Raw genomic sequence first — 16380 nt, 5'->3', positions numbered from 1 at the left:
CTATTTTCACCTTACAAACCCAAGCCGCTGCCACAGGTATGCCCTGTCTCCAGACTTCTGTTGCCAACGAAGCGCCTGTTTTTGCACTGCTGGGATTCCCCTGAGGCTCCCCTCCATGGGAAACACCACCTCCAGACTTCCGTGGTTTTGCGATGCTGCAGGGGAATCCCAGCAGCGCAAAAGCGGGTGCTTTGCAGGCAATGGAAGTTTGAAGGTGGGGTTTCCCAGCGAGGGGAGCCTCAGCGAAATCGCAGCATCACAAAAACCGGACGTGGGGTTTTGAAGACTTCCGTGTTTTTGCGATGCTGCAATTTCGCTGAGGCTCCCCTCACTGGAAACTCCACCTTCAAACTTCCATTGCCAGCGAAGCACCTGTTTTTGAGCTGCTGGGATTCCCCTGCAGCATCACAAAAACACGGAAGTCCGGAGGTGGGGTTTCCCATGGAGGGGAGCCTCAGGGGAATCCCAGCAGCGCAAAAACGGGCGCTTCAGCTGGCAAAAGGGGCGAGTTTTCGGCTTGCACACATTCATTGCTTTTCCATTGATTCCTATGGGAAACATTGTTTCATCTTACGAACTTTTCACCTTACAAACCTCATCCCGGAACCAATTAAGTTCGTAAGACGAGGTATCACTGTACATAAGTAACATGTCTCCAAAAAAACCAACCCCCTGCGACCAGACTGGGCTTACCCTTTTGGCAAGTGTTCACAAGTGCAGCAGCTTCGTTATATTTTGCGAGCAGACTCTGGATTACCGACATGTTTTTGGAGTGTCCAGTCAGTATTCTTAATGTTTCCAAATGTACCAGTATTGACAGAATGCAATCTAACCAGCAGAGAGCATGTGCATTTCTCCATTGAAGCCACAAAGGAGGACTTTGCGGAAGTGATTTGCTTTGTTGCGGATCCTGAGACACTGATGGAGCCATCTCAGGCGCTGACAATAGCTGTGTTTGCACACTGAGCACTTCTGGTGAGCGTCCTTGAGCTCCCAAGTCCATTTTCTGGTTGATGGATTCATCTCCATCAGGAGAAGTTGGCTGTTTGGCTTCTGAAAACTCAGAATGCCCTGACGGGGGCCTAATTAGTTTATTTCCATTGCAATTGGGAATAAGATCAGATCTCAATGCCTCCCGGCTGTCCGTCGAGTCATCAGTCCTAATCAATTTTAAGCATGGTTCAATAGAAGAGGTCAATAGGTTTGTGCCAAATAACTTTCTTTTCCCACAAGTTCTCTGAGATGAATAACCTTTTGCATCCCTGGGAATTATAATAGTGCTCAGGGGCGCAGACCCTAGAGGGTAAATGCACTGAAATAAAAACAAAACAAAGACATTACACTTACATTTAGTCTTGAGTAGATTAACAGGATATGATGCACATTTCAGGAATGAAATGGAGAAACAGTCACGGAAATATTATTATTATTATTATTATTATTATTATTATTATTATTATTATTTATTAGATTTGTATGCCGCCCTTCTCCGTAGACTCGAGGCGGCTTACAGCAATGATAAAAACAATATATAATGACAAATCTTATAGTTAGAATCTAAAATAACAATACATTGAAAAAGTCTAAAAAACAAGAAACCCCAATATATAAAAAAAGCATACATACATTCATATCATACACAGAAAACTACATAGGCAGGGGGAGATGTTTCAGTTCCCCCAAGCTTGACGACAGAGGTGGGTTTTAAGGAGTTTACGAAAGGCAAGGAGGGTGGGGGCAGTTCTAATCTCTGGAGGGAGCTGATTCCAGAGGGTTGGAGCCGCCACAGAGAAGGCTCTTCCTCTGGGTCCCACCAAAAGACATTGTTTAGTTGATGGAATCGAGGAGGGGTCCCCAAACCTGGTTACTTTAAGACTTGTGGATTTCAATTCCCAAAATTCTCCAGCCTGCTATGCTGGCTGGAGAATTCTGAGAGTTGAAGTCCACAAGTCTTAAAGTTGCCAAGTTTGAAGACCTCTGAACTACAGTCACAGACCTCAATTTAACAATGTGGACTAGAATTTTCTTTACTAAGCAAGGCAGTTTTTAAAGTGAGTCACATCTGATTTTATGGAAACATAGAAACATAGAAGTCTGACGGCAGAAAAAGACCTCATGGTCCATCTAGTCTGCCCTTATACTATTTTCTGTATTTTATCTTAGGATGGATATATGTTTATCCCAGGCATGTTTAAATTCAGTTACTGTGGATTTATCTACCACGTCTGCTGGAAGTTTGTTCCAAGGATCTACTACTCTTTCAGTAAAATAATATTTTCTCATGTTGCTTTTGATCTTTCCCCCAACTAACTTCAGATTGTGTCCCCTTGTTCTTGTGTTCACTTTCCTATTAAAAACACTTCCCTCCTGGACCTTATTTAACCCTTTAATATATTTAAATGTTTCGATCATGTCCCCCCTTTTCCTTCTGTCCTCCAGACTATACAGATTGAGTTCATTAAGTTTTTCCTGATACGTTTTATGCTTAAGACCTTCCACCATTCTTGTAGCCCGTCTTTGGACCTGTTCAATTTTGTCAATATCTTTTTGTAGGTGAGGTCTCCAGAACTGAACACTGTATTCCAAATGTGGTCTCACCAGCATTCTATATAGCGGGATCATAATCTCCCTCTTCCTGCTTGTTATACCTCTAGCTATGCAGCCAAGCATCCTACTTGCTTTCCCTACCGCCTGACTGCACTGTTCACCCATTTTGAGACTGTCAGAAATCACTACCCCTAAATCCTTTTCTTTTGAAGTATTTGCTAACACAGAACTGCCAATACAATACTCAGATTGAGGATTCCTTTTCCCCAAGTGCATTATTTTACATTTGGAAACATTAAACTGCAGTTTCCATTGCTTTGATCATTTATCTAGTAAAGCTAAATCATTTACCATATTACAGACGCCTCCAGGAATATCAACCCTATTGCACACTTTAGAGTCATCGGCAAATAGGCAAACCTTCCCTACCAAACCTTCCCCTATGTCACTGACAAACATATTAAAAAGAATAGGACCCACAATGTTTTAAGCTAATTGTTGTTAAGTGAATCATGTGCTCACTATAAGAATCCAGGTTCCCTCCATTGATTTGCTTGTCAGAAGCCAGCTGGGATCGTTACAAATGGAGATGACACGACCCTGGGGCACGGCGCCTGTCATAAAGATATGGCTGCCAAGTGCCCAAATTTTGATCATGTGATTATGGGGAAGCTACAAATAGTTTTAAGTGTGAGGACCAGTCATAAGTCACTTTTTTCCAATGCTGTTGTAATTTGGAAGTGTTGTTAAAAGTAGAAGACTTCTTGTACAGAAATTAGGCATACAATTAACAAACTATTAAAATCCCAGCCTATTTTAAACAGTACTCTTCTCCGAAACAATATTTCTTCTCTCAAAACAGCATCCCTGATACTGCACAGCAACAAATCTATAAAAGTATTTCCTCTGCATGGAGTGGCTGTTTAAAATTATTTATATGAGGTGGGGAGGGTAGCGTGTTTTTGAAGGCTATTTTTAAGTGTTACTTTTCTAGACATCTGTGTGCTTAGAAATACAATTCTGCTACTGGTTCCTTCCTGTACGCCAAATAAATGAAGGATATTTCTAGTTTCCTTGAATCAAGGTTAAACTTTGTAGCAGGGGTCCCCAAACTTGGCAACTTTAAGACTTGTGGACTTCCACTCCCAGAATTCCACAACTCCCAGAAGTCCACAAGTCTTCAAGTTGCCAAGTTTGAGGACCTCTGCTTTACAGACTGCAGGCTCTAGACACTCTCCCCCCATTGATTAATCTGCTTTCCTTTCATTGCTGCAAACTTTTTTCATGTTGTCATCCACAATCAGAGTGGTACCTATTGTCTCTTTCTCACTGAGTGTTCCAGCCAACACGTAAAAGATAGAAACATAGAAACATAGAAGTCTGACGGCAGAAAAAGACCTCATGGTCCATCTAGTCTGCCCTTATACTATTTTCTGTATTTTATCTTAGGATGGATATATGTTTATCCCAGGCATGTTTAAATTCAGTTACTGTGGATTTATCTACCACGTCTGCTGGAAGTTTGTTCCAAGGATCTACTACTCTTTCAGTAAAATAATATTTTCTCATGTTGCTTTTGATCTTTCCCCCAACTAACTTCAGATTGTGTCCCCTTGTTCTTGTGTTCACTTTCCTATTAAAAACACTTCCCTCCTGGACCTTATTTAACCCTTTAATATATTTAAATGTTTTGATCATGTCTCCCCTTTTTCTTCTGTCCTCCAGACTATACAGATTGAGTTCATTAAGTTTTTCCTGATACGTTTTATGCTTAAGACCTTCCACCATTCTTGTAGCCCGTCTTTGGACCCGTTCAATTTTGTCAATATCTTTTTGTAGGTGAGGTCTCCAGAACTGAACACAGTATTCCAAATGTGGTCTCACCAGCATTCTATATAGCGGGATCATAATCTCCCTCTTCCTGCTTGTTATACCTCTAGCTATGCAGCCAAGCATCCTACTTGCTTTCCCTACCGCCTGACTGCACTGTTCACCCATTTTGAGACTGTCAGAAATCACTACCCCTAAATCCTTTTCTTCTGAAGTATTTGCTAACACAGATCTGCCGATACAATACTCAGATTGAGCAATGGGTTTGTTTGTTTATTATTTCGATTTCAAGCCTGCCCTTCTCCAGAGAATCAGGGCAGCTTACAACATAAGAATAAATACATATACATAGCATATTAGAAATCGAAGTTAAAACTAGACCAATTCAAAACTAAAAACCATTAAAACACAGTGGTACCTCGTCTTACAAACCCCTCTTCATACAAACTTTTTGAGATACGAACCCGGTGTTTAAGATTTGTTTGTCTCTTCGTAAGAACCATTTTCACCTTACGAACCCGAGTCCGGGTGCGTGGGCTCTCTTATTGCGCATGTGCTCTCTTACTGCTGCAGGGATTCCCCTGCCTTGCGACTGTCACTGCCGGGACTTCCCATTTGCTTGCCGCCCCCGCCGGGATTCCCCGCCTCTCCTTTTGCTAGCACCGGCAGTCCTGAGGAGGGGAATCCCGGCCGTGGCAAGGACCCGCGCGTTCGGCCTCAGACAAGGCTCCCTGTTGCCTTAAAGCAGCGCCCTCCCCCGCTGCTGCTTTTTTCTGCCGGGGGGAGAGCCGCGGTGGAACAACCGAGAGGAAGCGAACAGGCGGCGGCTCCTAAACAGACTCCAGGTTCAGGCGCCCCAGGGAGAGCCAGAGAGCCTTGTCTGAGGCCAAAGCGTGGATCCTTGCCATGGCCGGGATTCCCCTCCTCAGGACTGCCAGTGCAAGCAAAAGGAGGTGGGGAATCCCCACGGGGACGGCAAGCAAATGGGAAATCCCGGCAGTGACAGTCACAAGGCAGGGGAATCCCTGCAGCAGTAAGAGAGCACATGTGCAATAAGAGAGCCCACGCACCCGGGCTCGGGCTCGTTAGGTGAAAATGGTTCTTAAGAAGAGGCAAACAAATCTTAAACACCAGGTTCGTATCTCAAATGGTTTGTATGAAGAGGCGTTTGTAAAATGAGGTGCCACTGTATTTTAATGGTTTTTAGTTTTGAATTGGTCTAGTTTTAACTTCGATTTCTAATATGCTATGTATATGTATTTATTCTTATGTTTTAAGCTGCCCTGAGTCTCTGCCGTCAATCTTCTATGTTTCTAAGTACACAAATCGAGATTTACCAATGCTAATTAATAAAAAAAACATGTCTAAACATTAGCTGCACCATTTCACATTTAAAAATCAATACGGACGTTATGACTTTAAGTATACTAAGCAGATTGCTCTATAAATGATCTATGAAGCCTAAGAAAGCTACAGATAATGGGAGTGGAATGGGTACTTCGCTTTCAAATCAGTTTCCTTTCATATAGATGATAGGGAGTCTCTTCCCACAGTCACTCACCCCCTCAACACCCCAAGGCTCTACTTGGGGCTACCCTTAAAGAACATTCGGAGACTTCAGTTAGTGCAGAATGCAGCCGTGCAAGCTGTTATGGGTGTACACAGATACACGCATATAACTCCATCACTCCGTAAACTGCACTGGCTTCCGATCAGTCTCCAAACGCAATTTAAGGTGTTGGTTATCACCTATAAAGCCCTACACAGCTTAGGACCAGATTATTTACGGGTCTTCTGCCTGACACATCCCAGCAACTGATTAGATCGCACAGAGTTGGCCTTCTCCAGGTCCCATCAGCCAAGCAATGTCAACTGGTGGGACCACGGAGAAGGGTCTTCTCTGTGGCAACTCCGGTCGTGTGTAATCAACCCCCCCCCCCCGAGATTAACACTGCCCCCACCCTCCTGGCCTTTTGAAAGGCTTTAAAAATTTGGCTTTGCCGGCAGCCCTGGGGCCACTGAGCAACAACACTCTATTCCGGCCTATAGTATGAATGTTGGATGAATATTTTTTAATATTGGGGTTTTAAGTTTTGTATTGGTTTTTACTGTTGTACACTGCCCTGAGTCTGTCAGGACAAGGGAAGTTTATAAATATATATAAATAAATATTGTAGATAGTATAACTCACTATATCGCACGAATCCCAGCGACCGATAAGGTCCCACAGAGTTGGCCTTCTCCGGGTCCCGTTGACTAAACAATGTTGTTTGGCGGGCCCCAGGGGAAGAGCCTTCTCTGTGGCGGCCCCAGCCCTCTGGAACCAACTCCCCCCGGAGATTAGAACTGCCCCCACCCTCCCTGTCTTTCGTAAACTACTCAAGACTCATTTATGCCGCCAGGCATGAGGGAGTTAAGATATTCCTCCCCCTAGGCCATTACAAGTTATGCATGGTATGTTTGTGTGTATGTTTGGTTTTATTATAAGGGTTTTTAGTTGTTTTATTAATTGGATTTCTACATGCTATTTTTATCATTGTTGTTAGCTGCCCCGAGTCTGCGGAGAGGGGCGGCATACAAATCCAATAAATAAATAAATAAATAATAAATAAAAATATATAGATTATGCTGAAAGGTATCATGCTTGACCTTAATAGAAATTAGACAGAACTTAGAACTTATTTGTGAACTACTCAGTGATGAAGTAGAACAATAATGATCGGGTACATCACAAAAAGCATTCAGATTAAGGAGGACAGAATATAGAAAGACAAATTTTAAGTCAATAACTTCCCAAACGACTGAGATACCTGTGGATTTTCACACAGAGAAATAGATTCTTCAAAATTGATGTGGTATTTTCTTATGTGTCGCATCAAACCAATCCTTTTACAGGCTGGGCAACATCCATCAGGCGTTTCTTCAGCAGAATTGCCATTCTGAAAAGATTAATACCAGACAACCCATGTACTGAGCTGAAAGATCAAAACACTGCAAAATAATTTTTATAAAATGCAATGCTGAATTTTACGTCAAGAAAATAACACTAAAACAAATACATAATAATTCATGTCATTGATCATTTGACTTTTATAGAATGTAGTTATATAGAGCATAACACATTACTATAATTCTGAACTCCTGTATATTTCATGAACTAGAACAAATATTTTCACATATATTTGTACTAAGATCTGAAAATAGTAAATCTTTCGCCATTTCAGTAAGATTTCCGTGGAAAAAAATAATTTTTATAAGAAATCAAGAGGTCATATATTAAAATTAGACCTATAAAATCTTTCCTTTTTTTTAAATCTCAAAATTGAGAAGGAACTTTGCACAATGTGAAAAAGAACTGAACTGACTTTTCCCAAATACCCCACCATGTGGAGTGCAGATGTCCCTACATCAGTCACTTGCAAACCATTTCCAATCTTCTGGGAATCCATCACTCTGAGGCACTGGCTAAATTACCATGTCACTTGTACCATTTTCAAGTCCTAAGGATTTAGTTTTCCCATATACCCTGAAAAATAAAAAGTGGACAGAAAAAAAAGTTACGTGAGCATTTGTCTCAAAGCAATTTTTAGAAAGCATAGTGTAGAAGAAATGTGTGGGAATGGGATAAGAGGACAGAGATTAATTGTTTTATATCAAAATAAAATAACAAAGAATAGAGCAGGAGAATGTGACATACGCTACAATGGAGATATAATGCCACCTAACTAAACTTAGAAATGTTCATCTCTTACAATACAGGGGAATTAATCACCTCAAGGCCACTGAAGGGCCGCACCTACCTTTCCCTACTGAATCGGTTCCGGAGACCGGTGCGGGTGTGCGCCCCCCCTCATGAGAATTTGCTTCCGCACATGCATGGACGTAAAGAAATCACTGAAAACTCGTGTGAGTTTCTCTGCAGATGTGCAAAAGCAAAGGCTGAAAATCGCTAAAATCTCACGTGGGTGAGCATCCTCACCATAGTTCCCTCTTAGCTGAGCAGTGAGCAATCGCTCACTTAAAAATCATCATCAACTCAGAGTTTTCCAAACCTGCCCAGAAGCCGAGAGGGAAAGAGTGAGAGGGAAGGAGAGAGAGAGGAAGAGAGAGAAACAGATAGAAAAAAGAGAGGAAGGAAAAGAGAAAGAAAAAGAATGGGAGTAAGGAAGAGAGAAAGTAAATCAAAATCTAGTTTGAAACTAGCTCAACTATTTAAGTGGCATTTTGATACTGATAGAGTTGCCCTATTATGAGCTCACTGTTATAGACACACAGTACAGTATTTTATTTTGAAATTCTCTGAGGCAAAACAGGGTGGGTTTTTTATTTACAGTATTTGTTTGTTTGTTTGTTTGTTTATTTATTATTTCTGTGCCGCCCAGTCCCAAAGGGACTGCCGCTCAGACACTATACTTTTCCGCCCATCCGCCCCAAAAATTAGAGGGAACACTGATCCTCACACAAGATTTTGGCAATTTCTTTGCTTCCGCGCATGTGCAGAAGCAAATTCTCACACGGCGGTGTGAGGGGATGCGGCGTTTTCGCTACCGGATCGGCGATCCTAGGCGTACCAGAGGCAGCCCAATACTGCTCAAGGCTCTTTAAAATACGACTGCATTTGATCTGCGTTTACAAACGAGAATGTTTCAAGCTCTACCTGTGCTCTTTATCAGATCCAAATGTGTGACAAATGATGACTTCGCATTTTGTCTTATTAATGCAACGCTGCTAGTTTAGGCAGAAAGAATCAACTACATTAGCATGATAGATTTCAAATGGCTCGATAGTATGTTCCTGTAAGTCATAGGCGCTCAAATAATACCCTCAGCTCCTTTTCTTTATTAATATTTTTAATTGATGTTTATAATATAAAACACACACACAACATATGACATATAACATGTGCTCAGTGACTGTGCCCACCACCAGACAATCAATCATATCCCACCACCAGTTGGAGGTATTTCTTGTATAAATCATTTAAACCCAAGAGTGAAATATTTCTTTACATATTATAGAGCAGGGGTCCCCAAACATGGCAACTTTAAGACATGTGGACTTCAAGTCCCAGAGTTCTCCAGCCAGAGTTCTCTTGAAGTCCACATGTCTTAAAGTTGCCAAGTTTGGGGACCCCTGTTATAGAGTGATTCCAACTTGTTTCTTATAGCTTGGTCTCGGATCCTACTCGCCATATATCGTCTTACCTTGTCCTATTGCCCCATCAGCTGTTGCAAATCAGTTTCATTAATCGAATTCATCCTTTTATCCATAATCTCGAATTGAATGTGGTCCACCATATACCTATACCAATTTTGCATTGTCCACTTTGTCGCATCTTTCCACCCCAAGGCTATTACCGCCTGAGCGCTTTCTATCGCTGCTTGTTTTATTTCTCTGTATTCTCCCATCTCACTACTTTTAACTAATACTGCCATTTCCTTAGTAATTGTCCATCTTATATTTAATATCCTATTAGTATCCTCTTGCCCTTTTTGCCAAAAGTTCTGCACCACTGGGCATTCCCGGAGCATATGCATAAACACTCCTTTATCTTGGCATCCATGCCAACAGATACCTTTAACGTTCTGCTGAAATTGTGCAAGTTGAACGGGTGTGTAATACCACTTATGTAATATTTTCCTTCTCATTTCCCTAACTCTTGTATTCTTGATTTTCCTTATATTCTCTACTGTATTTTCCATCTCTTGCACCTCTACTTGTATCTCATTTGCCACCATTTAGTCAATCCTTGGATCACATCCCCGTCTGACTTCACTAACATCTTATATATACAGTGTTCCCTCGATTTCCGTGGGGGATGCGTTCCAAGACTGCCTGCAAAAGTTGAATTTCCGCGAAGTAGAGATGCGGAAGTAAATAGACCATTTTTGGCTATGGACAGTATCACAAGCAATCCCTTAACATTTTAAACCCCTAAATTACCATTTCCCATTCCCTTAACAACCATTTACTCACCATTATTACTGGTACTCACCATTGAATAAGGCACTTAGTGATCCTGATATTTATAAACATAATTATTTATTAACAATAATAATAATATTTTTTTGTTATTTATTTGCAAAAATTATTAGTTTGGCGATGGAGTATGATGTCATTGGATGGGAAAAACCGTGGTATAGGGGGGGAAAACCGCAAAGTATTTTTTTAATTAATATTTTTTGAAAAACCGTGGTATAGGCTATTCGCGAAGTTTGAACCCGCGAAAATCGAGGGAACACTGTATTGCTCCTTTTCTTTTGAGACCCATTCCTCTTATATCAATCCTGTTCGCAAGAGCACCAGCAAGATACAAGAGGGCAAACTGCAGCTAAATACAAGTGGGAAGATCACTCTATTTTTTTTTAAAAGATTCCTGATGATCAAGAAGCCTCTGGGGAGAACCTGCTGCCTGCACTTCCACCAACTAGGCATAAATCTTTCTGTGTAAAGCAGAGAGCATCAGGCAGGGTATCAATGGAAGAACTGCCCTCAGTTTGTTCAGTGCAGAACTTGTCTCGTCTAGGAGAGTGATGTTTCTTCTCTCCATAAGACACTTAATTACATCAGGAGGCTGATGACAGTTGACATCTTCATTCCTTAAGACTCGTAACAATCAAGTGACAGCTGATCCTGATCCAGTTCTAGCTGCTTACCCCAGGAATATGTGATATAATCATGCATGGCACACAATATTACCTGCTCTTTTAGGACTGTGCTTAGGAAAGTTTATGGTCACATCTTTAGCTTCATCTCCTTGTTAACTTTAATGAATTTTAATTATGGTGTATCATTAAAAGAGCTCCAATAGAATGATCCAATTTCAACATCTGATTTAGAAGGTAACTTTAAAAAGGATTATATAATGCAGTGCAACCAAATGTGAAAGAGGGGCACAAATAATTGCGTGCAGAACAATTATACTGCAATTAATGCCACATTAATTAAGGGTGTCTAAATGCCACTGCCGCATTTGTTTAATTCAACAATTTTGAATAAAATTTATACTTAGGTTGTGCATATAAACATGAAAGAATGTACATAGAATCCCTAACTAGCTTTATCTATTGTCTGTTTCACATATAAATTATGTGTTTAAGAATCAAAAGTAGAACTTATTAAGAACTACTGTATATAGTTCAGATAGTATAGATTATAATCAACAGACTTCCTCTATCTTTTTTGGACTCTATTCCAATAAACATGGTCAATGACAAACCACTGCTGAAATTCTAAAATAAAATATCTAATAGGCTATCCTTGAAATAGCATGCATTCTTTCAGGGGTTCAAAATGACATGCACGCATTCCCTCCTCTGATGTTTCCTAAAAAAACCTTGGCTTTATCAAATGAGTTTCCATGGTTGAGGGTGAACTAGTGCTTGTTTATTATGGTGATATACAAGCATACACACACACTTTTTTTTGTTTTTATTTCCCAAGGAAATCTTATAGATTTCAATATACTATTTAAAAAGAAAACATTAAGCTTAAAAATAATTACACAGGAGAAAAGTGCAAATAGGAACATTCACATACATATGAAGGTACATTGGGCTTATCCAAATTAGAAAAGATAAAGACAGAGTTTAAGATATGTTTTAATACATATATTTAACTAAGCATTAGTTCTAGATCAGTGGTTCTCAACCTGGGGGTCGGGACCCCTTTTGGGGTCAAATGACCATTTCACGGGGGTCGCCTGAGACCCTGGGAAAAGACAAATTTCTCCTGGTATTAGGAACTAAAGCTTCTATTCTGGCATCTTTTTACAATCCGACCAATCAGGCGTTTATAGTGGGGGCGTCTCTCTGACCTTCCTTCCAATCAGCTCAAAGCTCTGTTGGGAGAATTGGCGCTAGACTTATGGTTGGGGGTCACCATAATACGAGGAACTGTATTAAGGGGTCGCTTCCTTAGAAAGGTTGAAAACTACTGTTCTAGATGAACTTGAAATATGCGGTTGAGGTTTTGAAGTTCTTGGAGCTATGGCACTCAGAAATGCAATGTATGTCTACACAATGCCAGGCATTAGATATACAAATAAACATCTTTATCTCCTGCCTACTGCTGCTTTATTATTGCTTACAGTACTAATTTTTCTACGTGAAAAAATGAAAAACTCTTATCTGTCTTATACATAGATGTATTGTTGCCCTATTCTGCAGCAGAATACCAAATCTACGTTCACTCTTTCTTATCTCCTTTAAGAGCTAACATCTGGAATATGATTGGTTCCATATTCATTAGGATTTTCCTCATAAATCAGCAATATGGGCAGGAACAATTTTTCTAAAAAACATGTATATATTTTGCAAAAAAAAAAACCACAAGAAGTGGCGTAAATGTATACATATAAAATGATGATATAAAATGATGATCGAAATAAATGACATCACCTGATATAGATGATCAACTGGATAAAAATGAAAGTTATTTAAGAAACTGGGAATTCCTATTCAATGAAATAGGAAAATAAAAAAACCCTGTAAATTGAACAAATATATAAAACTATAAATCCTTCCTATATGGCTGCTAAAGATAAATTAATACTCATAATGTAAATTCTTTAATTTATTGGTGCATGTGCAATATCCTTATTGCAAGATGTTTACATATCCTTAGGATGAAAAGCACATTTAACGCACAGCAAATAAAAGCTGTAACACTAAGGTGCTCTATGCACAGATACCATAATTCATAGCATGGCAAGCATGACCTTGCAATGATGTCTGTGTGGGAGAACAGTGTTTCTTCATTTCTCCTGAAGAATGGCTACAGCCCCAAGAAATCCAGACCTATGGACAAGACTCTTTAAACTGTAAGTCTACCAAGGAGTTTCTGATTCTTCATATAAAGATTGTTCTGTGCCATACTGATTTAATAATTCCAAATTAAAGCAGCTGTGTTTTTTTAAAATTCCAATGTTACAACTCTACTCCTATGTTAAAAAGAGGACTTTGTTATTATAGAAACTGGGCAAAGTTGGAAAGTAAAGGAGATTATGTGTAGCTCATGGTTGAAATGAGGAGCCTTTGGTGCTCTCTGAGCTTGTTATTTTGCAGAATTTCATTACCCTAACTAATAACAACATCAGTGTTACTTCTGGAAGCTGGAAGGTTGAGATACAAAACTACAGTTTGGGAGAAAACATTTTGATTACAATTAACACTATTTATCTCCAACTCACAGGCCACAATTCTTTCTTTGTGAACTTCTGACATAAAATAGTGCCAACCATCATCACCGTAGATTAAACAAAGTATGTACCTGAAACAAACTGACAAATATTTATCTTGTACATACTGAACCATAGTGATTTCTACTCTGTCATAGTATATTGTGTGTGTGGTGCTGGTGGTATTTGCCAAAAGTTAGACAACAGGGAGCTTCTTAACACTATGTTGGCAGCCTATCACAGTGGAATACAATGAACAATTAAAGGAAGTGAAAAACAGTGATGTTGGATATAAAAACAAGCACAATAGTTTCATGAAGAATACTATGAAATATTAAAAGTCCAATCAATTTTAATGCAATTATCTGGCAATGGGAAGGATAATAGAATTTAGTGTCAGCTATACACAAATATAAGCATGTATAAGTATAAATATAAATATAAGTGCCTACCGTCCCTGTCCTATTGTCTTCTTTTGTTACTTTTTATCATTACTTATCTAATGTTTTATTTGTACAAATTATCACCCTATAATTGTTTGGCTAACTAACTAACTAACTAACTAACTAACTAACTAACTAACTAACTAACTAACTAAATAAATAAATAAATAAATAAATAAAGTTAGAATGTCACTGCTCCAGCGTAATGATGTTTGGGGTGCATGTTAAGAAATGCCATTTTCAGATACGTTTAATCAATTTCAATATTACAATTGCTATCCGAAATGGTTCCACTCGGTTTGGTATAATAATGTATTTTATTACCACGTAAAGCATTTATACAAATGAGAATACCATGGGAACATATATATGATATAAAACAGCAAATATGATTGCCTATGTCCCTCCTAATGACGAAGAATCACAACTATACTGTTAATCCTATTCAATGATAAACAATATTAAAGTATTAGGGATTAATGAATATGGCTATACGGTGCTAATACATAAATTTCATAAATTAAGTACAATTATTCTGTATGGACATTGATAGAAAACCTACTGAAAGATACAGTATTACACTTCCTTGAAAGTTTTCTGCAGTCCACATTAAGTAGTAGTAAGTACAGTGGTACCTCGAGATACGAGTTTAATTCGTTCCGGACCTGGGCTCTTAAGTCGAGCAGCTCTTATCTCGAACGACTTTTCCCCATAGGAATTAATGTAAATAATTTTAATTGGTTCCAGCCCTCAAAAAACTCACAAAGTTAGTCTAAATTATGCAGAAAGACATGTTTTTAATGAAGAAATGTACATGTACATATAAATGAATAATGAAGTTTCTTTCACTTAACTTGTAAACTTTCTTAAACTTTTAAATTTACATATGTTCAACTTCTCTGCCACCCAATCCTGTAGGACAGAGGTCCCCAACCCTTTTTGCACCAGGGACCGGCTTTAAGCGATCAAGAGAGGAATGGGTGAATGAATGGACGGAGGGTGGGAAGGAAGGAAAGAGGGAAGGGACAGAAACAGAGGAAGGAAGGAAGGAAACTTATGAAAGGGGAGAGTAAGAGAGGAATGAGTGAAGGGAGGGAGGGAGGGAAGAAGGTGGGAAGGAGAAAGAAAAGAAGAAATAGAGGAAGGGAAGGTAAAAGAGAGAAAGAAAAAGAGCAAGAAAGAAAGCTGCAAGCACCCCCCCGAGCCCCCCAGGCCGGCTGCAACCTTTTAAAACACGCGCGCCGCTTCGCAGCTGTCTCCTGAAGCCGAACGCGGAAGTTAGCGTTTGGCTTCAGGAGACAGCTCCTTGGCGCTTGTATCTCGAATTTGGGCTTGTAAGTAGAACAAAAATATCTCTCCCCTCCCAGCTCTTATCTCGAGTTGCTCTTAAGTAGAGCAGCTCTTATGTCGGGGTTCCACTGTACTGTGCAACTGAAAAAGAATATACTGTACTGTAGTCCATAAAAACATAAATAGCAATTACAGGTATTCCCCAAGTTATAACGGTTTGTTTAGTGACCATTTAAAGTTACAATGGTACTGAAAAAGAACCTTATGTTTTTTACACTTATAATTGTTGCCGCATCCCCATGATCACATTATCAAAATTTGGACACTTGGCAACAGGTTCCTATTTATGACAGCTGCAGTGTCCCAGGATCATGTGATCCCCTTTTGCGAACTTCTGACAAGCAAGTCAGTGGGAGAGCCAAATCCATTTAACAATCATGTTACTAACATCGCAACTGCAGGGATTCACTTAACAAATGTTGCCAGGTCACAAAATGGGGCAAACTTAACTGTCTCGCTTAGCAACAGAAATGTTAGGTTCCATTGTGGTTATAAGTGGAGGACTTCCTGCATATTGAATAAATCAACATTCAAGGAATTCAATTTCATACCATTAAAATCATAGAGCACAAAAAAATTATTTGTACCTGTTTCCAGCTTCCTTTGTGCTATGGCATTTACCACTTTTAATTACTTAAAAGCATTGTTTAATCATCACTGTAGCAATATGATGAGCGTCCTCATTACAATTAGCACAATAACCATGAAACATGCAGTAAATGCACAGTGGTGAAATTGCCTTTAGGAAATATTTTATACCTTTAGTAAAGTGTTCCAAACTAAAGGATATAGAATTGAATAAAAATAAGTACAGTACTAATATCATAAGTATCGCAAAAACAATCCATACCAATTCTATGCTAAAAGCAATGCAAGGAGGGAGGGTATTCTTCCACATGTCTATGCGCCATGTAATAGAGTTCCGTAAACTCCTCAAAACCCACCTTTGCCGTCAGGCATGGGGAAACTAAACATCTCCCCTTGGGCACGTTGAATTTATACATGGTATGCTTGTATGTGTGTATGTTAGTA

General features: G+C 39.5%; 1 protein-coding gene across 3 annotated transcripts in view; it reads right to left on the bottom strand.

The window, feature by feature from the left end:
- The window catches only part of USPL1 (ubiquitin specific peptidase like 1), a 33175-nt gene that overhangs the window by 14775 nt on the left and 2020 nt on the right, over positions 1–16380 (bottom strand). For 2 of the 3 annotated variants that reach the window (XM_070749852.1, XM_070749853.1), the window contains exons 2-3: positions 7188–7316; positions 694–1312 (exon numbers count right to left, since the gene is read on the bottom strand). In XM_070749852.1, the coding sequence (XP_070605953.1) occupies positions 694–1312; positions 7188–7253 (685 nt within the window). In that variant the 5' untranslated portion in view covers positions 7254–7316. Of the gene's footprint in view, positions 1–693; positions 1313–7187; positions 7317–7742; positions 7904–16380 lie in introns of all 3 variants that reach the window. The other variant, XM_070749851.1, reaches the window with a different exon arrangement.

Source organism: Erythrolamprus reginae, chromosome 4, assembly GCF_031021105.1.
Source record: "Erythrolamprus reginae isolate rEryReg1 chromosome 4, rEryReg1.hap1, whole genome shotgun sequence".
Classification (NCBI taxonomy): domain Eukaryota; kingdom Metazoa; phylum Chordata; class Lepidosauria; order Squamata; family Dipsadidae; genus Erythrolamprus; species Erythrolamprus reginae.
The sequence above is the reverse complement of the archived record's forward strand: the minus strand, read 5'-3'. Positions and strand labels throughout refer to the sequence as shown.